A 27,109-nucleotide genomic window follows, 5' to 3' on the forward strand; every position below is an offset into this window, starting at 1 on the left:
ATACACATACTTGGCAATTGGAAGATGTCATTGGCTGTCACAGAAATAAAATTGTTGTTTAATCAAACCTGTTTCGGTCCATTCAAAATTATGCGACGCGCTGATTTATAATGCTAGAATATGTCCAAAGATCTGATAACTACACCGTCCGAGGAACTGGTGTTGAATTCACGAGGATACCATTTGCTGAAGAAACTCGGTGAAGGATCTTATGCGAAGGTGTATTTGACCGATTTCAAAAACCCAAAGGACCCAGACAAAGTAATGCAATTGGCTTGCAAAGTCATAGACACCTCTAAAGCACCGAAGGACTTCGTCAAGAAATTCTTGCCCAGAGAACTAGACATACTGGTTAAACTAAATCATCCGCATATAGTGCACATTCAGAACATATTCCAGAGACGGAACAAGTACTTCATTTTCATGCGATTCGCGGAGAACGGGGACCTGTTGGAATTCATTGTGAAAAAAGGAGCGGTGAGCGAGGCCCAATCCAGAGTATGGCTCAGACAGATATGTTTAGCAGTACAATACATGCACGAAATGGAGATAGCCCATCGGGATTTGAAATGCGAAAACGCTCTGATCACGAACAACTATAACTTGAAATTGGCGGACTTTGGTTTCTCTCGTTTCGTGATCGATGCGAGCGGTAAAAGAGTTACCAGCGAGACGTACTGCGGTTCTTTATCTTACGCGGCTCCGGAGATCTTGAGAGGTATTCCTTACCATGGTAAAATCGCAGACATTTGGTCCATCGGAGTCATCCTGTACATTATGTTGAACAAAGCCATGCCTTTCGACGATGGTAACATCAAGAAGTTGTATGAACAGCAGACGAATAAACGGTGGCGTTTTAGAGCCAAAGTTGCCGATTCGTTGAGTGAACAAGTGAAGAAACTAACCGGTCATTGCCTGGAACCGGATGTAACCAAACGTTGGAAGATTGAGCAAATCTTAACATCAGATTGGATAGCTATGGATCCAAGATTACTAGAATTGAACGCCGCTGAAAAGGCTGCAATCGCGCACGCTCACGAACAAAGGAAGAAATTCATCGACAGCAAAGGCGCTACCTTGAGTGACGTAAAGAAGAAACGCGATTCCAAAGACATCGAAGACATTAAAGTGATGAACACGACCGCCATTGAAGCCGAAAACAAAGCAAGGAAATTCTCCGTTCCATCATTTGCCGAAGAATAGATTTTATTTATACATTACATTGCTACAAATTTTAAATAAATTTAGAATCGATTATGTGCTTTACGAAATCGGCGATGCGCCTTCGCTTCTCCACCGTCTTCAGCGGTTTCACAATCCAAATATTTTCAATAGGAATTTCCTCATCGCCCTGCAATTTAACACGAATAATGTTAAACTAATTCTCCATTGATTACCATATTTCAATTACCTGTATCATATCCAAATCGGAGACTTCATCATCATCAAGTAGAGACATGATGATTGCTTCCATAGACATTCCAAGACCAAATATACTCGAATCTTTTAAATCTGTTTCAATATCTGTAATAGTGATTGTTGCACTGCATTTTAACTCTCTTAAATTTTGATGGAAACACGAAAGGTAATACTCCAACATTTCCGTCAAAGAATTTTCGACAAGCTTGTGTTGCATGCAAGAGTATATGAAAAACAGTAAATCAAGAGCTAAAGACGAACATCTAAAATTGTTAACATAAGAATTGTAACCAGTTACATAAAAATACGTCAAACCTTGTTAATTGGAAATCAATCATAACAGCATCAATTGGTTTCCCCGATTGATCATATTTTAACAGGAAATTAGGGATCCAAGCGTCTCCGTGCGTTATTACAGATAATTTACCACGTTTAGCGCATACTTCGCTTATCAATCTTAAATGAATATAATAAAAACTCAATCGCAAACAAAAATCAAACTTATTAAATTTACCCAAAGAAATCTCGATTGAACGCCACCTCATTCAATTTATCCAAATACTCTTTCGGTAATTCTTTCTCAACCGCATCTCGAACAATGTCTTTCAATATGTTTTGAAAGTTTGTGTACCACTTTCTTTGTGCCTCTGAGAAATAAGTTTCCTAAAATAACGCATTTTTTCAATACAAATTTCAATAAATATAAATGAGTAAATACCTGCAGAGAATTTGCCAGTTTTTCAAATTCGCTCGGATGCTCCTGTTTATATGCATAGACCAAAGAGTGAAACTGCGCGAACAAACTGAATATTTGCTTCGTGTGATCTACATCCAAGCCGCTGGATCTCTGCGCGTTTCCGTATCCATCGAAGCTCAAATCTTCGAGCACTATATAATCGTTTGAGCCATCCGCAAAAGCTGAGAAACAACTGAAATATTTATTATTTTAAATCAATATCTTTGGCTTTTCGTGATTTTAACATCATTACATTGGAATTTTATCGAAGGGTTTTTCAACGTTTTTGGATTTCTGGTAAGCATCTAGAACTGGCCACACCTAAATTGGTCAAAACAAAGAGATTAATTTGATTTTTTTTTTGTAAATATTTTCATACCTTATTATAGAAGGAAACTTCGTTTCCAAAGAAATCGGCAGATCTAAACGTTTTTCTACGCCCCAAATTTTTAGGCAATGCCTTGGCAATCATGTGGATGCAATCTGTGACCTTTTTACCATCTCTGCAAATTAATAGACAATTTGTAAATATTGCACAAAATATAAAATGCTGTTTAGTATTTAGTATAACAATGCAAAACATGTATTTTTTAAATTAATTAATAATATCATTTATATCAAGTTATTTATTTAATTAATATTTGCTGAGATTATTCACTCCTTGGAAAATACTTAATAAAAGAGCGAAAATATTTATGTGTATAAATGTTAAAGGTCAAATTAAGGCGGTGCTTGCGATCTACACAACAGTCCGTGCGCATAATCAATATTAATTATACACAATAACAAACGATATTATAATACTGATAAGAATGAATGAATAATAATTTGTTGTAAAATTTGTAGCTTACTTATTTGTTCCGTTATAGTGAACGTTGAAACGAGTTACGGTGCTCAGGTAGGAATCGCCTTTCTTCGATTCAGAGCCCAATTGGATTTTCTCAATTTCCACATTCTGAAGATCATGTCTTTTCCTTAAAATTCCCAGCAACGTTTCTTTGTCGAATTTGTTCGAAATTAATTCTTGTAATTCTTCCACCTGTATTGTTGCCATTTTGTGAACCTCCTACTCTGTAGTTACGAGTGGCAATGAAAGAATGATGGGAATGAATACAATCAAGTTGGGTTTATACCACAGTAGTTGCACGATTGGACAGATTAGGAAGTAAATAGTGGAGTACGTGGACCAATTGCGTTAAAACAGGGATTATGGATTATTTCTGTTATTTATTTACTTTATGTTATCAATCCTTTCAGGCAATAATAGCTTCAACTATTAAATTTATTTAAAAAGAGATGATAAACCATATAATTGTATCATGATAATAAGTAATGCGCATAAAGTAAATAAATAAACAATATTTGTATATATTAATATTATCAACCATTGGGTTATTGACTATAAATCAACAAATAATAATAAGTTAGCTACATAAAATGTATGCAGATATTACAAATCCATAAATCCTTTGATACTATGTTTTATTTTTTCATTAAAAAGGTGGTTTTTATTAAATTTGATTAAATTATCTTGAAAAAAATAGAATTTACATTCAATTACTTATATCATTAATATTATTGGTTTAAATACATATAACATGATGATAGTGCAAATAATAAAATAGCTAGTGTATTTACTAGCTATTATTAATCTTTTGAAATTATGGACACCTTCATAGTGAAGGATTTTGGTAATTTGAACACTTTTAAAATCAAATTATTCTGGATTGATTACTTTTGTAAATCAAATGAATTTGAACTTGGATAATTATGTAATTATTTGTAGTTATTTTAATTAAATTTTAATGTTCATTAATCAATATTAAAATAGATTTTTTTAATTATAAATTGATACATTTTCTATTATTAGTATTTTTTAATTTAAACCAGGAAAATCCAATAAGACTGTTTAACCGTATTTATGCAACCAACAGTGCTTCCGGTCATGGACAAAACATCGCGTATCCTTCTGTTGTCTGTGATTGACGTTAGTGGATTTGTCAAGAGCTGTAACCTACAATTTGAAAGGTAGTGCCTTGAAAAACAAATTCTGAGCAATAATACAGTATTGTGAGAAGGTCGTAAGGTCCGTTTGTTGTCGAGATGGCAGATGAAGTGGATATACAGAGGTTGCCGGTGAATGCAAATGAAAATCATTTCGATAATTGGACAATAAAGTTTACAAAATCCCATATCTTGCATTCGCAATGCTCTACCGCTGATAAATGCGCGGCTCGGGCGGAAATGTGCAATTTCTGCATGTAAGTACAGCGACGAAATTCAATAATTATTGTAGGAAAAAAGAAAAGCAAAAAAAAAATACGCTAAAGTTTCCTCAAGTTAATTCGGTTGCCTAATTGTTTTTAGCTACGCGAATTCGTTGGAGCTGCCCCATTTGCCCGAAATGGTGTTTCCTGATAATATACTTAGCTTGAAGCATACAAATGGTGGGCAGATCGAATTCAATGCATTGGACGCTCTGAAGAAGGTTTCCAATGGGAAGTTGCCATTGAAGGTGGCCTGTTCTGATGCCTGGAAGGAATCAAGACCTGCAATACTTCTTGAGGAGAAGATAAAACCTTTTGATTGGACTTTCTCCACAGATTACAAGGGCACGTTGTCCGGAAATTACAGGATCGAGACAACTGAGGAGAGGATAAACATTGAGAGGTTGAAGGAAAAAGAGAAGATCTTATACTATGAAGAGTTGATGTTGTATGAGGATGAGCTGCACGACAACGGAATTGCTTCGTGCGTTGTTAAAATAGTAAATATCGATATTGAAGCTTAATCATATTCATTGCTTATAATTGGTTTCAGAGGGTGATGCCATCGTCGTTCTTTGTTTTGCTGCGCTTCTTTTTGCGCGTTGATAACGTCATGGTGCGTGTCAATGATACCAGAGTGTATCACGACTTCACTACTAACTATATTCTAAGAGAGTACACCAATAAAGAGAGTGGAGTTAAAGAACTGCATCTTCCGTTGCCAATGTTCGGTGATCCGAACGTCCTCTCGCAATTTATGCCTCTGAGAGAGGGTCTCTACGAGAAGATATACTTCGATAATGCCAGTCCTTCGTCTTCTGCCCAGAATGCAAATAGTACGAAATAAAGCCAAGTTTAATATATTTTATCATAAATACTTTCATTTCTATATTGTATAATCAATATTTTTTAAATATTCACTTCATTTCAAAAAAATCTTCATTGCGTGTAAATCTATATGTAATATGGTCTTGTATAAAAAAAATATAACTGAATTTCAATTTAAAAATATCAGTCATTGAGACACCATAGCTTTTCTTGGTAAAAGGCGGTTAATGGTTTAAAGTTATAATAGCGTAGAGGAAATAAATGTTTAAGCATATTTTATTAGTCTTTTTAATAATGTAACATACATATTTTTTTTCATCTTTAATTAAATTTATTTTTTTTATATGTTCTATTATAATTGCAAAATAGTTGACATTTGCTCCTTTTTGGAATGTACACATGTGAAATCTGTGTTGCATAACTGTTAAAGTAACCCACGTTGTTTGGATATAGTTTTTCAGTCATTTTCAAATTAAACATGTTGGACACAGACGAATTAAAAGACAATGTCACAGAAAATTCCGAATTAGTGAAATCCAGTAAAAAGAAGAAGAAAAGACGCTCCGAGAAAGTCGAACAAAACGAATCGTTAAACCAGTTAATTGATTTAAAGTTAAATGAATCAAATAATTTGGAGGTTAAAGGCGAAGCGACTGAAGATGTTATAACAAGTGAATCGAATAACGTAGGAAGTGTTAAGAAGGATAAAAAGAAGAAAAAGAAAAGGAAGCACGAGAAAGATGAGGTGCAGGAAGATTCACAGACTGAGAAGAAGAAAAAGCAGAGTGTAACTGTGGAATATTCCATAGATGATGAAAGTAATGTTGATGATAACATTGTAAAGGAAAATTCAATATCAGATGAACAAAATGAGAATGCCATGGAAACAGAATCAAATATTAATAATGAAGATGCTAAGAAAGAAACAGTAGATGAAAATGCATCAAAGCCCAAGGAAAAGAAAGACAAAGCTGAGAGAAAGAAGAAAAAGGAGAAGAAGATTAAAGAGAAGGAAACAAAAACTGAAGTTGAAGAGGAGTACAAGGGATTAAATAAGCAGAGAATTAAACATTTGAAACATGAAAAGAACAGTCATCAAGTTGCCATGGACAAGAAGACTAAATTGGCTGTTGAGTATTTGACTTTGTGGAAGGAGGATAAAACAAACTGGAAATTCAAATCTTTGAGAGAATCATTTTTGATCTACAACAGTTGCAATCCTGTTTTGTTGCCTGATGATTATTTTGATTTAACACTGGAGTATTTGTGCAGTATCAAAGGAGTTTTGAGGAATAAGGTGGTTGAAGTTGCTAAAAAAGTCAAAGAGGGTGATGTATCTCTGCAAAGAGCTAAACTTATTTTAGAAAAATTCACTGAATAAAATTATTTTATGTTTATTGACAATATCATTTTTTTCTTTTCCCAAATTGTATTATGATTGGTTTGCCATTGATTAACCTACCATTATGTTTAACTAATGCTGCTTTTGCTGTTGGTATGTCTACAAAGAAGTTAAATTATTAATTGAAATTTTACAATTAATATTACTAACCAGAGAATGTAATGAATGCTTGACCTTTCATCCTTCCATCCAAGAGTTTCACTGAAACCTCTTTGTTGCTTTGAAACAATCCAAGCAAATGCTTTTCCTTGATTTGGTTTTGTAGATTTTTCACATACAATATGTTATTTTCTTCACCTTCTGCATAATTCAGAAACTTTGCTAATTTTTTAATATCTTCCAAGCTCAATTGTTCATCACTAATATCAACCAATTTGGCTTCCTCCACAGTAACTATTTCGTTATTCTTTATTGTATAAAGTTGCTGTTTCATACAAGTATAAATTTTCTTTTCTATAATTTTTGGATTCACAGTTTCAATTTCCTTAACATCCCATTTACTTTTACCACAATATTCATTATTACAACTTTTTGATTCAACACTTCTACTTTCCACATTATTCAATCTATTTCCCAACTTCCTTGCTTTTTTCCTAATGTGTTTCACATCAATTTCTGTGCTCTCATTAATTTTCTTCATAAAATTCTTTTCATACTCACTAAAATTATCTAAAGGATGGGGAATTCTTGATTCATTTGAATCAATTGTTGCTTTATCTTCATTAACAATTTTCACAATAGATTCTATCCTATTCATTAGATGACTCTTTTCATAATTCTTATATGTTTCAAACACATGCTCAATACCATTTTGATAGTTCAAATACAATTTAACATCTTCATCACTTAAGCCTTTATGCTTTAATTCTTCAAGTCTTTTCACTTGCTCACCAATATCCTGGAATCCTTTTAAATTATTAGCTCCAGCATGGAAATTTGTAAGTGGAAGTAATTCTCTTGACTTAATAAAACACTTTTCCTTTAACAGCTCACTAAAATGAATGAATACAGTAAATGAAAATAATTAAATAAAGTTTAACTTACTCCTTCAATTTGATATTTTTGTTTTGTTGTTTTGTAGCTAATTGTTTAACAAGGATTTCTCTTTCTGAAGGACCTTCCTTCTCAGGTGGTTGAAATTCTTCTAATCGTTTTCTCTTATGAAAAGATGCCATTTTATCGTGCTAACAATATTAAATAAAATAATGTTTTACTTTTAGCTATGAACACAAAAATGAGGGTTATGAAAACATTAAATTATATATTTATTATTTATGCAACTTTATCTATACTCGTGTATATTAGGTAACTGTAGATTGTAAGTACAGGTATATTTTATTTAAAAAAATATCCTTTATAATATAAAATGTCTGTAAAAGATATTTTGAATAACCAATATCTTTTTAGTAAATTACACAAACTGGAGTTGTAGAATGTAAATATAATTATCAATTTGAATTAATTCTATAATAATATATAGATTTGTTTATCTGAGTAACATTTACAGATGAATGCAATAATAAATGAACGTTTCCAATGAAATTTGTACTAATTAAAAGCAAATCCAATCAATATTCTTTAATTACATATAATCTTATCCAGCAAACGTTGGAATAATTGAAGTTCTCGAAGAAGTTAAAGATTATCGATCTTCGAAGAATATTAAATTCTTAATTTAGATTTTAAAAATGTATTAAAGTTGATTTGTATGCACGATTTAAGAATCAATGTGTAAATCAGTGTGACTTTCGTCTTTGAGCCAATAAAGTATATTAAATTTGTTATTTTTAATGTGTTAATAATTGTATTAAGTATTAACAAGATTGTATTGAAATCATTTAGTTTTTCTTTTATATGTTAATATGGATTTTTAGTTTTGGTGACATTTGAACCTTTGTATCGGATATTATGATACAGCGTACAAATGTCGAATATTAAGGTAAATTTGGGAATTCAAATTGTGTGTGCTGTTGGTGGACTAGCCTGAAGTGAGAACAAAAGGTCTGATAGTTGCATAAACATTAAAACCACCCTAAATTTATTGATTAATTATTGCCTATGCCGGACTTGGTGTTGGGGTTGAACGAGAGAAGAATAAGAAAAAAGCAAGAACTGAGAAAAAGAAGAAAAAAACAAGAAACAGCACACACAATCGGCTTTTATTGGGGCCTCTCCTCTCCTTTCGTTCGCACAATTCCTCTTGGCTTCCCAGTAATTGTGTCTGCGGCCGGCATTTTTTCTTCATAAATGAAAAATCGCTTGTGGCTTTGTTACTTCTTCCCTTCGCTTTTGACTAATTAATCTCGAAAAATGTATTACGGACCATGCACCATACAATAACAAAACCGAACAGCCCAGAAAAGAGAGAAAAATAGACCGGAGGAATATTAATTAATTGTAAACCAAGTCATCTCTCTCTTTCACCGCCGCCTTCGTCCTTCTCCTCCTCTTATTCCACAGCCACCTCTAATTGTAATTAATTTTGAAATAACAAAGCGAACTCCAGGGTTCCTCGCCATGCGGCGCAATTTACGAAACGGGATCTGGAAAAATTAAATTATGGACTTTGGCTTTGGAGGGGTGGCAGTAATTGCGTTGCCAATTTCATAAATTCAGTTTCGAATTAAACAACAACAAAAAAACAGCAATGAGGGAGGAAAACACGTATGGTATTAACACGTTTCGTGATTGCTTTGTTCTTGGTTGTAAACGATGTGCGGTTGATTGAGGATTGTTGGGTTCGGAAAACGTCGATGATTTGCGCTGGAAATTATGGATTAGTTATGGTTTATTTCCTCGGTGTGCAGATGATTTAAAATATGATAAAAAGACAGAAAGATTCAAGGCATGTGGTCGGTTTTTACTCTTTTTCGTTTTATGGTGTATTTTATTTTTCTGGAAGTTGTTGGAAGAATCGGAGTGAGTGCAAAAGCAGAGTGGATGTGATGACTCGCACTAGAACGTAGGTTGCCATCGCGACGCCATCGATCCGAAGGAGTGACGACGCGCCGCGGAATTTCAACACGGCGCGTCGTATCCTTTTGCGCGCCGTTAAATTTTCCTTTTCCCATCGACCATCGGCAGTTCCTCCTTTCGAATGCGGCCCTTTCTGAACCCCTTGAACAACCATAACCAGCAATCTGACGCCCGTATTGAAGACACGAGACGACGGAGACGATGATGGTGATCATCATCATCATCATCATTAGACCCGGAATGATCGTGCGCAATATATCACATCGTGCATCGCCTTTGTGTGTACCATTTCCAGCCACCTAACACCATTTTTAACGATACATGAAACTAACGAATTTGCATACACAAGCGAAAAATAAATACATTTCATATAAGTTACGTCCCGCTGAAAGCATCTCCTATTATCATCATCATACATATCCGAGATGGAACATAATCCACTCTACTTTTATTTTAATTTTCTTTTTTTCGTTCATTCTTTTTTTTTTGGGGGGTTGGCGAAAAAATGCTAGCCTAGGCATTATAATTGCGAACCGCTGAGCTTTTCCAGCGAAAGAGCACGACCCTGGTTGGCTATATTGCAGCTACCTAGTTATTTAGATGCTAGGTAATATTTCTAAAGCATAAATTCGCAAGCATTTTTCACTAATGCTGCGATGGAAAAATATTTCCTTACATACCTTAAGCCGAGCAACGAACAAACATTTTGTAAGCTTTATATCCTAATATCCGACGCTCTCGGTTATGTTCTTAAAACTGTATCGTTACTCTTCTCTTGCTCAACAATACAAAATGAAAATAAATTTGATCGATATACAAGAGATTTTATAACTAAATATTACTTATATTTTCAGCAAAATCACTTCATTATTTCAACTGAAATGACCAATAAACTTATAATAATTAATTAATATTTATATCTATAAAGTTGTCCGGAAAGTTTGTGTTTACTAAAATTCAAAACTTTTATATATCTCTTTTTTATTATTAATATACTCCATTAATTATTTTCGATCGAGCTTGATCTTTAAGGCTAAAATCACTTGCTCCGATCTAAGCAAATCACTTTTGCACAGTTATTTCAGCTAAAGCAACTTTTCGATAAACAGAATATTTCTTATTTATTGCATTGGTGGCATTTTTGGCAAGTAATAGAAAAGTATCAAAGTCTAAAATGCACTTTGTTTTCTTCCATCTTCAAGAGGATGCTAAGTTGACACAAATCAATTGATTTGAACAAAACAGTCAATTGTTATTAACAATTCTAATATATTCAGTATTCTTCAGATTTATATTAATCATCTTATTATATGAAAAATGCTTTTACAGCTACAGCTTCTACAGCCAATTGTATTGGTATTATCATGTTAATAATATTAATTTCATGTTCTGAAAACGAAATATCAATATTTAAATCAATAAAAGGTCTCATGACAAATTATTTTAATTGATAGAATCGTTCAACCATATTTATATAATTGGCTGTTCCATGTCGTGTTGTCCAAAATCACAGATATTCCTTTTTTTTTTCATTTTTTGCTATATGCACAACATTGTGTGCAACATCACTTTCAATTTCCGAGTTAAAAAAATACTGAAATTTCCGGTATTTATTATCAAAATTTACCGGTAATTTTGGAAATCATATCGACTGGTTAACTATATACTACAAAAATTGAAACAAAACAGCATAAGTAGAAATAGCAATGCACACTTGAGACTATATTTGTTCTTCCACCACATACTTACACACTTTAATCTTATTATGTACACATTTGTTGTGCTATAGACTTGGAAATCATTTATTTAATAACTATAAAAAAAAATCTCTGAAAATCATTGGCAAATAGTAATGATTTCAAGATTTCTCATATGGAAAATGAAAGCATGACCATTGTTAAATCTCAAACATAATGAATCTGCTAATGAAAACCATCGAAAAAGCTATAAAATCTACTTGATTAAACGACATAAAACTGTTCACAAATCAATAGTTCTGAGAGTCATCTAGTAATAATTCTGCAAAACCGAGAAATATTTGTATTAAACTACAAATAAATTGTTTATTTAATACAAAATATGTAACATGTAACAACAATTATTTATTCAATATACGTGTGTATATAAATAAAATGCACACATATTTTTTTTAGTTCGGTTTATTCCATGTAGTATTAATATTTTATCTTGCATATTTTAATATGGAATACATATAAATATTGTAGCGTTAAAAATGATATAAAATAGTATTGTAATAGTTAATCCACCGAAACGTATATTCCAGTTTAAATGCCGGACAGTTTGGGTGGATAAAATTTTATATAACAAAAATGTGGAAGTTTCAACCGGTTCATTTTATTGTTCTTTTATTATTATTATTTGGGGTACATTGCAAAAAAACTGCATGTAATGAATATGGAAAATATATAATCGAACGTTTTTAGCTTAATAAAATATACATTTACTCTATTAAAATGGATTGAATATTTGTTTTTTGATTTTTTTTATAATTATTTTATTAATTTAAATTTTCTCTAAAAATAGCAATTATCTATAAGTATATGAGATTCTATTTCAACAATATAAAGAAAAATACAGAAGTAATAAGATTGAAATTGAAAAAAAATAAGAATGAAAAATAAACTCAATTTAAAAAATAATAATAAAGACTGTTTCATTTCATCATATTATCACTTATTTTATTACGAAATGTAAAAATTAAATTTAAAAAATTAGGTTAGGTTAATATAGGTTAGTTTCTATTGTAATATGTTGTAACACATTTCTTTTTTATATGTAACTCTTTAACTATCATTTGATATTTAATTGTAACCTGATCTAATACTTATATATATACACTTAAAAAACATTTGAAACTGTCAATCATTTTGCGACGTTTCCCAACATATTTGTTTATAACATAAAAATGTTGACGCTTTGATGTAAAGTGACAGTTTTCATTACGAAACCCATCAAAAATTTGAGTTTAGGTTAAGTTAATTTAAGTTAGTTTCTGTTCTAATGTGTTGTAACATATTTCTTAATCATTTTTTCTTCTCAAATGGTGTCTATTTTTTTTTCTCTTTTTTATATGTAATTTTTTAACTATAATTTGATATTTAATTGTAACCTGAAATATAAATATTTATAAAAAACATTTGAAACTCTCAATTGTTGCGTTATCCAACATATTTGTTTATAACATAAATGCCTTGACGTAAGGTGACCGTTGTCATTACGCAACCCAACAAAAATTTGAGCTTGGTCTGTCAAAATTCGGAAAGAAACTATATTAATTCGGGTGTCACATCAATAAATATCTATAAGTTTGTGATATTTGAAGCTCAACTGGGCGAAGATCGTCTGTAAATGATCTTGTCATCCCAAAATGTCTTAGCATATGTCTTCTTTGACGTGTGTTATGGGTTCGTCATCACTGATTACGCATTGAATATATTTAGCATTTTGTTAGGTTTACTTTACAACAAAACTTTAAAAGAAAGCATATGAAAGCAATAAAATATTTCTATTTGAATTTAAGCAGCAATTAGTGTATGAATTGCCCGTGGAAACCCGTGTCTAACCTCCCTAACCCAAAACTAATACAAACATATGATGTAAAAAGCTATTTTTATGCTCTTAAATTTTTTCAACCCGCGGAAGACTTCTCTCTCATAGTGTTCTGTTAAGACAGACCGTACTTTAAATATATGATGTATAAAATGTTTGTCTTTGAATAGAGGATAAAAAACTAAATTAATAAAAATGTACATGGATGACTCGATCGAAATGCATTTCCCTGAAACTTTCCATCGCTCTGGCTTAATCATTTCGGATTTCGCACTGATGCAAACTTTATAAACTAAATTCTTGAAGCATTGTAATGGTGTTTCTCAAAGTTTTAACAACCTCCGGACCACTTAATAACACTGATTTGTATGCGATTAATTAACTTCCGAGAAGGAATCACGCGACAAAACGAACATCTTCGCATGAAGAACATTCATCGCATTTAAAACATACAACAAAAAAACACAGTTATAATCGTTACAACACGTTTTCAGTCCCGTCGAGTTAATTTAAAATACTTATCGTGGGTAATTTCGTAAATGAGTCAATTATAGAATAGAACTAGGTCGCAACCCGTTTGAGCTGTACGTGTCATTTGGCGAAACAAGCCTCCGGATATCTTAACAATTTCATACACATATTTTATGTTGCCGAAAGGACCGCAGACAATGGATTTTGGCTCAAGCCTCTATTATCATCACCATCCATTGGGGCGAGATTCCATTTGGAAAATTGTTTGAGAAAACAGAAATTCCATTTGTTAACAATAAGAGATATTGTTGTATAAATAAGTGGATCCATGATTGCATTCTTAATGAGAAAAATGCATGTTTAAAATTGAGATCCGTCTGCACGGAAAAGAAAAGTATTGATCGGACTGGCGACTATTATACAATTATTTGTCCAATTCCTTGAAAGGCGTGTTATTCATCGACGTTTCTTCGAGGCGCGAAGCTTCCTCTACATCCGTCGAATTTCCATGTAATATGAATAAAGCGTTACATCTACGGTGTGAATTTTTTATTAAGCAATCGACTTCAGAGCGTGTCGCAAGAACGAATGTACGGGTAAAGACGGCAAACAGTCATAAAAATGAAGGGAGAGGAAGGAAGAAAATGAAAGAAAAAAACGTTTAACAGGACGAGTGCAGCGGATGTAGTATTATAACTGGTGTAATTGAAGGGCTTCGTTCTGCGAATGCGTAGCAAATAAAATGATTTGCCGGAGTGGATTTAAAGATCCTCCCTGACAAATTACTTGGCAAAATGTAGTGTGTTCGTCGCCGTCCATTAGGCTTTCGGCCAATACAATGATTGGCAAATCGCACAGGGTCATCGGAGGAAATATATAAAAAGAGAAGAAATAATAAAATACAACATGTCTGTACAGTAATCCTCTTGAAATTGCAACAATTTCAAGAGAAAAGTGTGATTAAGTTCTTACACATTAAATGTATATTGAAAGGAATATCGTGCGTATCTATAGATAATCCCATTTGAAGTAAATGATGATCGAAAGATAATCCAGTAAAAAATTAAGACATAAAAATTGATGAGTTAAGAAATATTTGCAATAGACAAATATATGTTTTTCATTAATTTATATTTTTGATAATATCGTTAATTTAAAATTAGTATAATTAAGAAAAGGTACTTTTAATACACTTAAATTACTTTTATTATTAAATTTTATAATTAATCAATAAAATTCAACAAGAAAATAAAGTCAACAAATGTTATATTATAAATAATTGCACCGAAGTACAACTAAAAATATGTTATATAACGTTGTTATAGAGAAAATGAGAACTGTCACCTTAAAAAGAAATCTAGCAAAAAATATTTACTACAAAGTGAAAATTAATCAAAAAAAAATATTAATTAAATTTTGAAACAGAAAAAGACAGAAAGTGCCAAATATCGAAAAGTCTCTCATATTCAATAATGTCATATTGTCGATATTTATGCAGTTTTACTTTCGATATTGTCGACTTGGTCTGTAGATATTTTCTACAAATATTGATGTAAAATGCAATTATTACGTTCTTGTAAGATGCTTATAAATTTAATTGGGAAATATTTCATTACAATTTCTTAGATTTTTTAAAGAGATGTGTTAACTTGGACAACTACATTTTATGAAAATTTAACAAATATAATTATGTCTTTTCTAATACTCATATTATTAATCAACTCGAGTTCTAAACGCTATTAGACATAATCAAAGCTATTTCAAACTATATTAATATGACTAAATAGAAATGAACAAAATCAATATAAATCTCAAAACTAGTACAACTGATTTGTAAATATTGTGTTTAAATACATTATTTTTCAATGTTATAAGTAAAAACCAAATATTTTGTATTCCTATTTTATGTTTGATTGTTTACAAAAGTTAGATAAAAAGTGTAATTAATTGAACTTGTATCGGTGACCGATTTACGAATTTGTGACTAATAGAATGAAACTTTAACAGACATTTTGAAAAGTTCAAACAACTAAAGATTTTCGTCGAAGCATTACTAGAAAAAGGTCCTAACAAATCCTTCAAGCACTGCTACTAAATTTAAATGAATGAGTTTCCTCACAGCTTGTTACACCAAAGAATGTAATTACAAAGCTCCCGAGATCCGTTCCAAATGAAAACCGTCTTGCAACAAAGTTGTCTTGCATAAGTAGACGCCCGAAACATTACTATTTCATAATAAAACTAAAGGTGCCCACCTGGGAGGAATTTTATTATGCTTTTGCATTACGGTTCTTCCTCAACGCTATTTTTTGTGAGCGATCCTCCTCCAACGCTCGATCCGTTACATGTTTTCTTTATCAACGGCACACTGTGTTTTATGAAGATTTATTCAACCCATACTTGCCACTCTATTGATCGGCTTCAAACACAACCACTCTCTCTTTCGCTATCCGCGTATTTGTGTACTTTTATTATTTTTCTCTCTCGAGCATCAAAGATAAAAACAAGCACGTCAAGTAGTTTCAGCGAAGCTCCGTGAGCATTCAAAGGGGAGAAGCTTCGCAGCCGAATATTTAATGTTATGGGAGGAACGTATTATTAACAATAGGCTTCATGATAAATAGCGCAGAAGATAAATGGTGAGTGCGTGCGTATGTGTGTGTATGCAAACATAGTATACGAGGAATAGATTTCCACGTTGAATTTGGACTTTTTCGTATTAATGCATGAATTCGTGCGTTTAGGGAAGATCTCAGGATGTGTTTCTCACTTTGCAAATACATATTTAAGTTGTGTCCAAGTACCAATTGAAATTCAAATATTAGTTTAAATTGTGAAGAATTTACCTAATAATGACTTAATTAAACTTAATGTATTGTAGAATTTGATGGTTTATAATATCATGTACATAAGAATTTCGTATTGCTGCATGCATTTTGTTTATCATACATTAGTTTTTTAACAGTTGTTAAATGTATCATGAAATGCTTTGATTGGAAGTTCAAAAACATGTAAATATCCGCTTTTTGCCTGTTTCTTTCCGCTCATTTCATCCTCTTTGATATTAAGAAATTAATTTAAATCAGTTTAAAATTGAATCAATCATAAAAAAAATCAATATACGTAATACAAAGCAGCCTTTATAACGAACTTTAAGTAGGTTACAATGTAAAAACGTTTTTAATGAGTACTAGAATTATTATAATTTTCCACCAAATTCAATTAATCTTAATGCTTTATAATTATTCGCCAAATTCAATTAGTTAGTAAATAAGCAATTTGAAAACATGTGACTAATAATGAGGATAATCAATAAAATAAGCAAGTTATAACTGATATTAGGTAAATGTTTGTTTATCAAAAAAATGTTTCTGAAATGAGCAAAGTCATTGCGCTGGTACGGAAAGCGTAAAGTCTGCAGAAAAGTGGTGCAGATGTTTATTTATGAATAGCGCTGGAGACTCTCGATAATCCCCTCGTCGTACACCACGAACTTCTGGCGTGAAGTTGCCTGAAGTCATTAGATAAAGCGAAAGTACACATGTGATAGGGAAAAGAAACAAACATGAAGGGTCCTGGCTAATAAATGATGGGGGAAGCAGCGACGTTGCCGTTTCATTCTACATCCATTACTTATTGAACTTTCAACTGTCAACACACCTAATACATTATCAAGGGAGTTTTCACTTAATTCAATAATATTTAATACTCACATTTTTTTTAAAACATGACGATTTATGACGTTAGGGTGTTTTTTTATAGTGTCAATAATAAAATACATTCTGACATTTCATTGGGTTTTTGATTTTCACTTATGCAACACTTGAAATGATATAAATATATGTCAATCGTACCAACTATTTTTTATATCACAAAATTAAATGGCAATTATTTAGAATGGACAGCTGAAATTGTTACCTATACCAACTTAGATAAATTTAATTAGTTACTTTAGGGGAATTATTTTCTAATATTTATCTGCTGAAATGGGCTTTTCTGGTCTTCATAACAAAATCTATTAATATGTGCTGAACAATTATATGTAAACACATAAACAGTTTGTTAGGGTTTTGGTTTCCACTTCCATAAATATATGTAAATCGTTCCAAATTTTTAATAATAATGTTTATGCAATAATAAAAAAACAAAATAAATATATATAATTTTAAAAAAAGTCAACTAATACAAAGGGCTATTGACCATAGGTTTTTCTGCCCGCCAACGTTTTATTTTATCGCGAAATCAATTAACAAACAATTAGAAGTAACAGATGCAGTACCCACGTATACCAACTTAAATTAAATTAGTTACTTTAGGAGAAATATTTTTCTAAGATTTATATCTGGTGAAGTAATCTTTTGAATTAGATCTAATGTATTTGAAGGCAGACTACTTGACCTAGCATTTATCTCATCTTCACAAATAATCTATCAATATAAACTGGAAATTATATGACACCACAAGATTTGCATTTCTTTTTACAAATTGTTGTTGACTTAATTGTACTATTGTTAAATATTCTTCCATACGAATCTTAAACTAATTCATTTAATTTCTAGGAAAGAAATGAGAAATTAAAATTTGTCCATCAAATATAAATAAATATTTATTGTTCATTTCTTTAGATGTTTTAAAAACCAATAAAATGTTAATAATTAATATGATGTATTTGATAAAACGAAATGTAGGAAGTAAAGAATAGAGGAAAATAGGATTTTCAGAATCTATTATATCAAATGGTATTAAATGCAATATGTATAAGAAACATTTGACATTTCCGTTGGAAAAATGTTGGATAAAAGTAAAGCAGACGGAAGAAGATGATGAAAAAGAAAAGGTGGAAGAGAAAATGTAAAAGTATAATTTTCAGCATTACGTCGCGGTCGATTTTTCTGGTTCAAGTTAATAAATAATTTATCAATGAGGCAGGAGAAGAAAGCCAGGAAATGCTTATACATAATGCGATCATCAGGAATTCACTGGCTTTAAGCTAATAAACTTTTCATGTTGCGAAATTCCGCAAAATGGGACATGAAAAAGTCATTTCGGCGAACTGCAAACAAAAAGAAAATCAAGGAAGAACAACAAAAAAAAAGCACATAGACGTGACGAAAAAAAAAATTCACTGGGTGTGTCTTTCTTATTCGTTCGCACTCTCAAACTTAGACGCCGGAATTTTAACAAGTGGCGAAAATGTGTTTCACTTCCCTCCAACACTTCGGGCTTTTCTGTGCACTTTTTTTTTCTTTCTTCTTCACGAAATTCCAACGAAAAACTCCTTTTTGCGCTAGATTGGACAGTTAATATTTTAGCGGATGTAATTTAATTGGATTCCGGATTATTATACAAATTAACTTTCGAAATCGCATTATTTATTGATGCATATTGTGTATGCGTTTGATCAGGCTTGTTTAGAGATTAAATGTATATTTTCGAAGGTAAAATTTACATGAATAATTATGTATTTGCTCTATTTAATTAATGATAAAATCAACTATTTATTTTATCTTTGTTGTTAATTATTCTCTGTAATATTTTTATAATAATTAGTAATTTATATATTTAATGTTACCAATCAAAGTCTAATCTTATTAATTATCAAAATTTCTTAAATTAATGGCACACTTTCATTTTTATTGCATTATTTTATTACATTTTAGTAATTTAATTGTTGTTAGAATAAATGTTATTATTTTATACGGTAATTACTATGAATATATTTACATTTAGATTAAATATCTACTTTAATCAAAATGCGCATGTTAACAATGTAAATTTCCAATATTTTAACATACTGGTTTCCCCTACTTCGCATATTGCAGATTGGTTAAGTATTCAAATTATAAGCTTTCTGTAAGTTTAGACTAGTTAGTAATCAATTTAGTATTAATGGAATGCAAATAATTATATATTCTGTTATATAGGAAAGTTTCAATAACAAAATTCCATTTTCAGAAAATGTATTTATTTTTCGATTCGATGGAGCTAATCTAATGTTTTTTTTTATTTCAAGAGATTTCAATGACAAAACTCTCAAAAAATTCATTTAATTTCATCAGAAATATAAAAATATATACAAAAAATTAACTTAAATCAATTACATATTTTTCGTTTTGTCTGATAACCATTTACTGGTAACTGGTAACTTCATGATTCCGCGCTCTTAAAGCTTTTGGTCCTCATGAGCAAAAACTGAACCATGTGTGATTTCAGGCCATCATAATTAGTGAATGTTTTACCATTCAAAGAGTTTCGCAAACTTCGAAATAAATGGTAATTTAATGGTGAAAGGTCAAAGCTATAGGAGGGTTGCGACATCATTTCCCAATCTAGCTTCAATAATTTACCATGAGTTACCAAAGGTGTGTGAGGATTTGCATTGTTTAGGTGCTACACGAATTGCCAATTCTGGTCATTTTTCTTTGATTGCTTCCTCCAGTTTCGTTAATTGTTGACACTAAATAACTTAGTTGACTGTTTGGTTCCTAGGATGTAGCTCAAAATACACAAAACCTTTGCAATTCCGCCAAATTGATAGCATGATTGATGCAATTTAGCATTTGATGTGGTTAATGCAGGTTCATCACGTTTGGATTATGATAGTTTTCAAGTAACGATTTAATTGCATTTCTAAAACGTGCATTCTGTTAAACTATCTACATCATATACTTACATATCTCTTTGTAAGTTTCAGCAGCTTTCTTGCCTTTACGGAAATAAAAAAGTAACTTGTCAAAAATGTTCGTATTCTTGTTAAAATTCACTCTTAAACTAACAGCTGTTAATACAATTGGCTTCTAAAAGAGTACATCTTTCAAATGACAAAAGGAAAAAATCATAACATTGACAGACGTCCTTCAAAACGTTATCTATTTATGAAAACAGAAATTACTTTCTTGCCAACTTAATATTTTTACAATTATTTTAATGAATGAAGAAATGTTATTAAAATCTGTTAATATATTCATTAATTAATCAAATTAATCTAAACTAATTACAATTTTAAAAAATTGCTAATTTATATACACGACTTTATCATATTTTAATTGAATTTATGGCTATAGCTTTAATTAAATACGATGACTAGCTAATTTCTTCTTTTTTTTTGTAGAAAACTATAAAGCTATAAATATTAGATTATTATCAAATAATGAACATTAACATTTGAACTTTGGAAAGAACGACGAGAATACTGATACTTTAACGAACACGAAACAAGCGGGCGGATGAAATTATTTATTCCGTGAGTGTTCGCCAGATCCATATTACTTATGGGTGTCCAAACGGCGACCACCGGGCGGCATGCCCCGACGTACATGATTTTATCCAGTCCGTATGGATCTTACTTTGAATACACTATGCTGTGGATTAATGGAGAGGCATGTTGCAGCTGTTATAGAAAAAAAAAAGAAGTTCATTATTAAGTAACATAATAAACGCATTATTATTTACAACATAAAAGACATAAAAATAATATTTATTACAATATAGCAATAATTTCAGACAAAGTATTATTAATACTATTTCGAACAATTCATGTTGATGAATAAATCTTACTTCATTTTGTATAGTTTAGAAAACAAGTATTTTGTTTAAATTTACTTTGAAAGTTCCTGATTTCATTAAACTTAAATCCAACTCGCTTTTCTATTGTACACATGTTTTTCAAAATTCTCTCTTTAAATTTCTAGATACATTTTTTTAAGACAACTGAATCAGACACCGGATGGTATGGACTATCAAAATTCATCCTTTGATATTTCAACCAAATTAAATGGTAATTCTTCTTTCCTGTACATTTTCAAGAAAATTATAATAATGCCCTACTAGACATGTTCAAAAGATGGTACATTGTGTGTACTATCGCTCCTCAAAGAGTTAAAACAAAAGTTAAAGTTTGTAAACAAAATGTTGTTACTTGATCTTGAATTTCTTTCTTATTTATCTGAGATTTCAATGCGGAAATCGTACTGAATTGTTACTTTCTAAATTGCCAAAATATACACTGATTGTTCAATATTCTTGACTAGAAGAATTTTGTTGAATTTAAAAAATTTGAAAAAAAATTGTTAGCTTAAGATTTGATTATTAACTGCTTTGTTTAAATTTAAAATTATATGTAGATAATGTTATAATTTTCCATAATGTGATTTATTTGTCTTTATGATATGTCACACCTGTGATAGCCTTTTTTTATGATTTATATATATAATATTATAGTAATATTAATTATTTAAAAACAGGGCCTTGTTAAAGGTAAGTGTAATATGTAGAAAAATTGCTGAACAATAATTCTTTTCCTCTAACTTTTGACTGATGATGCATGTCACTACGTTGACTTTTTAATGTTGACGTAATTCAAATTGATTGTAGCATACTGATATAAAACAATATTGGTCGGATCTTCTACTGTCCTATTTTTCAAATAATTTTGATATATTTTCTTTGATCTTTATTATTTGCAAATAATTATGAAATTACATACAAATTTTATATGTATTTTATAGCGGATTTGCAGAATTGTATAGAATGTACGTGAAAAGGAATTGATGTAAATTCAGTTATAATAAATTCTAAATGCAATTAAAGTTAATTAATTTTGCTTATATGTCGTTGAAATATGTATTAGAGGTAAAAGCGAGAGGTTTATGCTTTATTGAATAGGTCAAAAAGCACGCTCCATCCCAGTTGTATAAATTTTAATTAAGCGAAGGGCCGACGCCTTTGATTCACTTTATTGCTTTGATTGTATTGATTTGCACGGCATCAAATAACATTTGCGATTGGTAGGGACAAAAAAAATGACCTAGAACAAGGAAGAGCAAGATAATAACGAAATTGTTTCGCTCGAAGTCAAAGGACCCAAAGAGCAACACGTTTCTTGTCGGCAAAGGTTCTGCAATGTATCCTATGTAAATGTAATTTTATAATGGTCCCAACTATCTCTCTTTATATTTCTCTCTTTGCCTATGACTCACTCTCTCGGATACACTACACTTCACATGTATATATTTATATAGGAACCAGTGTTCTGAGGTAATTGAATTTTCGCAATTGCATTTTCACTCCATCTGCAGAGGGAATTATATTTGTTGCTTTTGACAACAGTTCTCCGGGAAAATACGTATGTAGTCGGTCGTGTAAGTACATGCATTGAAATTTGTTCGAAATCAATGTCGAGGATGGGAAAAACCTGGAGGCGGTGGAAGCGCTGGAGGCAAGAAAAGTCCTGCTGCAAACTTCCCTCCTCTCTCATATGAAGAGTGACAAAACTCTTTCAACTGATAAATCAATATAATAAAGGGAACACCGTCAAAAGTTCCGCCTTCGGCTGCCAAATATCCATGACCTATTTAAGACCTAATCATCTTTTGCCATTGAGTCTCTTATTTTCGTTTTCTTGTTTTTTTACAAACTATTATTTATTACGTGCAATGAATCGGATTCAGTTTCACTCTAATCCAACAATTGAATTAAACAATAAATGAAATGGCATTACGATATAATCAGCGATGATTTTTTTGTTGCTTTCAATTAAAATTTGTAAATTCGAGCATTACATATGAAAAAATGTGTTTATTTGAGTATTTGCATTCAGATGATATCTGCATTCACATGATATTAATTCAAAAATATTCATTTAAACTGAAAAAATGTTGTTTCCTCATGCGTTCTGAAAACTGTTCAGAAGATTTAAAATATTTAGTAGTTACATATTTTTTAATCTGATTTGGTTATTTCTTATTGATATTTAAACTTGAAAATGTTCATTCCGAATATTTAAAAAAAAGTATTTTGATTGAATTTTCTAGTTCGAGATTCAAGTTGTTCGAAAATCAATCTTTCAAATGTTCAGTAAAGTTGAGTATTTGCATCCACATGATATCTGTAATTAAATTAAAAACAATAATTTACGCTGAAAAATGTTGTTTTCTGATGCGTTCTGAAATCTGTTCAGAAAACTTAAAAAAAATCAGTTGTGACAAACTGAAATTATAAAGCAAAAATAACAGATTTTTTTAAATTTTGATCTTTGAAATAAATATGTTACATTAAGAATATTAGTGAATTTGATGATAGTTATTCTTAAATGAAACAAGAGTTTGCCTTAAATATGAGATTTACAGACAGATACATATTAAACTTAAAAATGTTCATTTCGAATATTTCAAAATAGGATTTTGATTGAATTTTCTAGTTCGAGATTCAAGTTGTTCGAAAATCAATCTTTTAGATGTTCAGTAAAGTTGGCTTACATAGTTACAGAATAAAAATCAAAGTTCTTTCTTTGTTCGATATTTTTCTAAAAATCGACGTTAAGCTAAATCAAATACTTTTTGTTATTGCATAAGACGTAAAAATAGCAACATTTGTTAATTAGGTAACAATAAATTAAATTGTTTTATTTATATGAACTGAAAATATTCCTTTCAACTATAACTGAAATTGTTAATTGAATCAGTATTTGTTTTAATTTTCGATTCGCTTGTGAAAGTTTCTGTTGAAGGTGCAAACTGTTAAAGCTTTCAGTCATGGTTACCATCCGCTGTATTGTGTAAAAGCCGGTAAAAAGTTTCGAAACTACGAATTCAATTAGGCCGTGTCTCTCGACCGTCAGACAGGGGAGTTCGCATTATTTACTTGGCGAACTAATGACTGTCATTAGTTTTGAGACTACACACTACACCTACTGCATTGTGAGTCGGCTCGCTTGATTACACTTTCGGTTCACCATAAAGTTGATGAAATAAAGTTGGCCATTCCATGAATTAATAAGTTCTGCATATATCAATTCTACACATGTAATTCGTTTGTTAAAATCGTCAATTTGATAAAAATTAAATTAGTAAATGATACTTCTAAATCCATTTAACAATTATAAAACAATAATTATTGTTTTCTATGTGCAATTCATAATTATTATGATAATATAAAATGAAATGAGTAATAATTAAATTTCCAACTAAACATGTAAATTTAGGCAATATTTTGATCTTTGTGCTATTTTTTATGGAATGTTATTTCTAATCTAAAGAATTTTACATCATCAACAACTTTGTGTAATTTTTCATATAATTATCTACTTTGTAGGTAAAATACAAAATGAGATACAAGACACTGATCAGATAATTTTACAACTTCAACAATTACTGTTATCTTTGAGCTATTTGTCCGTTCTATAGGTAAAAAAATGAAGACATTCCAAAATGCAGTAATACGTCGCATAGTAACATACCCGGCTTCGATCAGTGCGGATTGTACGGTTTGAAAATTTTCAAAGAAGCCACAAAACTATTATTTATTCATAAATTATCTATTTTTCTTAGTCAAGTCAATTTTTGTGCAGTTTATTTGAATGCGGTTTTAAAGACTTCGATTAGTGCGGATTCCAACAGTGCAGGATATTAGAGAAACCGATTACCAGTACTATTCGAGGTACTATTGCTGTACTATCTAAAACAATTTAACTCATTTTTTTGTAGATAGACATATAGTGATATATACATGGTTAAATAACAAAACTTACTAGAATTAGCTTTATCTTTGAGCTATGTGTCCGTTCTATAGGTGAAATATTGAAGACCTCGATTAGTCCGGATTCAAACAGTTCAGGATATTGAAAGACAACAGTGGCGTAGCTATTATATACTAAGAGTTTGCAATTGGATTTGAACCTATAATATTCCTCGGCACATTTAAGCACTTACTATGTTTTGAACACAATTATTTTTTCAAATTTTTGCGTGACTTCAGTTCCACTACATTCCTCTCAATAGATTTGAAACGAAACGTAAATTAGTGCTTGCCCATTTTCTATTGGTTTAAATTTAGATAAAAAATAATATCCGTTTCAAAAAACAATAGTGCTTAGTTTGCGGGCCAACCAAAGCGTTAGAACTAATATAATTGTTAATAAGGAAAAGAAACGCGTTTATCCGATCCCTCTTTAGCGTTTGGCAATATTATTCGCAGCTGCAACCACATTTTTATTACTTTTTTTATCTAGTGTTCGAAACTCACTCTTTTCATAATCTAATAAGTGTTGTTTAAACGTTCAAATATGCTGTGATTCGTCATGTCTTAGATGCACTGAATACTTTGGAATACTCTCTGCCTTTGAATCTACATGTCTACTTATTCACGAAAAAATATTTGATTTAGAATTCAAGAATACATATTTTCTAGATAATTTTCTAAAATGCTGACACTGGAAACAGTGTTAGTGGACAAGTAAACTTAGAACAATAAGGGAGGGGGCTTCCTATGATGCTAGATATTTATTCTCTAAAATCTTAGAATAATAACACTACAAATGTTCTTGGCTTTTATACGAAGAACAGTATTTTTATTATTTCTAAGAAGATCAAAAGACAGTCTAAAGAAAATAAAACTAATCTCCGATGTAAATTTAGACACTCTGACGACTTCAGAATGTGCACAAAGGTAGATATTTTAGGACAAAAGCTTTAAATACAAGAACAGAAATACAATACCCAAAATAAGAATTTAACATTTACACCTGTAAAAACACGACAAGTAAATAATGATAAATATTTGTATAATATTCAAATATGACTTTGATATTAGTTGTTTTTGACCAAGTTGCGCGGGTGAATGGAAGAAATCGTTTAGGTTTCAAATATGGCCTTTATTCCTACTTCTTACATACTCTTTACACTATATACTTAGAACTATATTTCCTTACTTAACGATACTTAAGATTATTATCTACTTAATACTCCTCTTCATGCTTAACTCTTCCGCCACTGCTACTGTTTTCAGACGTTGTTGCGCTTAAACATATTTCTGCATGCACCAATAAATGGAGACGCGAATTACAAAAAATAAATATTTTGATTTGTAAAATTATGAAATTATGTGTTTTTCATTTTTAATATGGATAGTCGCCAAAAAGTTTGAGAAACTCTGATAAAAATCATAGTTAATATTTAGAGTTGCCAAATTAATTACTTTTTAGTTGGAGTTGGACTAAAACCAAATGCTATAAAAAAATCAAGTTATAAATACAGAAAGTTATGTGTAAACCTTCTTGGATTTATGTTAAATGTGTGTGCAAATCGAATGATTTTAAATGTATTTTATCATTTTTTTTTAAATATAAAACATAAAAACATAATTATACTTTTCATGATTCAATGCGTTTCACTAAATTACATCGTTGATTTCAGACGTAAATATTCTATCACCCGATACGTTTTTTCGTAAATTATGAAAAAGAAAAGTTATATTCAATAAACAGTTAAATTACGTACAAAGTGAAATCATTTGATAATATGATCATAATGTTGATTCCTTGTGCTTTTTTCTCTTTAATATAACAATTCATTCTACAGAATTATTACATTTGACAATGATAGCTTCTTCTTCCTAATACACGATCATTTGTAAATCTTTGGTTGTTAACATTTTTTAGACAGG

The 27,109-nt window shown here is 30.7% G+C and overlaps 4 protein-coding genes across 5 annotated transcripts; 2 read left to right on the top strand and 2 right to left on the bottom strand.

The window, feature by feature from the left end:
• Positions 1-13: 13 nt before the first annotated feature.
• LOC108557584 (testis-specific serine/threonine-protein kinase 3-like) lies at positions 14-6,666 on the top strand. The gene is made up of 2 exons (XM_017914170.1): positions 14-1,026; positions 6,212-6,666. Exons 1-2 carry the CDS (start codon positions 121-123, stop codon positions 6,629-6,631), a joined length of 1,326 nt encoding a protein of 441 aa, XP_017769659.1. The 5' UTR covers positions 14-120; the 3' UTR covers positions 6,632-6,666.
• Positions 1,159-3,286, bottom strand: LOC108557585. The gene is made up of 8 exons (XM_017914171.1): positions 3,007-3,286; positions 2,535-2,658; positions 2,409-2,476; positions 2,138-2,348; positions 1,934-2,082; positions 1,735-1,875; positions 1,412-1,682; positions 1,159-1,351 (listed from the first exon to the last, which is right to left on the bottom strand). The coding sequence occupies exons 1-8, from the start codon at positions 3,207-3,209 to the stop codon at positions 1,235-1,237; spliced, it is 1,284 nt and encodes a 427-aa protein (XP_017769660.1). The 5' UTR covers positions 3,210-3,286; the 3' UTR covers positions 1,159-1,234.
• On the top strand, positions 4,103-5,515 carry LOC108557587 (TIP41-like protein). Of its 2 annotated transcripts, XM_017914174.1 has the most exons (4): positions 4,103-4,183; positions 4,234-4,416; positions 4,523-4,922; positions 4,976-5,515. In XM_017914174.1, the coding sequence occupies exons 2-4, from the start codon at positions 4,259-4,261 to the stop codon at positions 5,267-5,269; spliced, it is 852 nt and encodes a 283-aa protein (XP_017769663.1). In that variant the 5' UTR covers positions 4,103-4,183; positions 4,234-4,258; the 3' UTR covers positions 5,270-5,515. The 2 variants fall into 2 exon arrangements, with proteins under 2 accessions (XP_017769663.1, XP_017769662.1); XM_017914173.1 differs by having other exon boundaries at positions 4,110-4,416.
• LOC108557586 (RNA-binding protein 41-like) lies at positions 6,633-7,881 on the bottom strand. The gene is made up of 3 exons (XM_017914172.1): positions 7,697-7,881; positions 6,803-7,644; positions 6,633-6,751 (listed from the first exon to the last, which is right to left on the bottom strand). Exons 1-3 carry the CDS (start codon positions 7,825-7,827, stop codon positions 6,657-6,659), a joined length of 1,068 nt encoding a protein of 355 aa, XP_017769661.1. The 5' UTR covers positions 7,828-7,881; the 3' UTR covers positions 6,633-6,656.
• Between the last annotated feature and the right edge of the window lie 19,228 nt (positions 7,882-27,109).

This window comes from Nicrophorus vespilloides, unplaced genomic scaffold (assembly GCF_001412225.1).
Source record: "Nicrophorus vespilloides isolate i.1.1-1 unplaced genomic scaffold, Nicve_v1.0, whole genome shotgun sequence".
In the NCBI taxonomy this organism is placed as follows: domain Eukaryota; kingdom Metazoa; phylum Arthropoda; class Insecta; order Coleoptera; family Silphidae; genus Nicrophorus; species Nicrophorus vespilloides.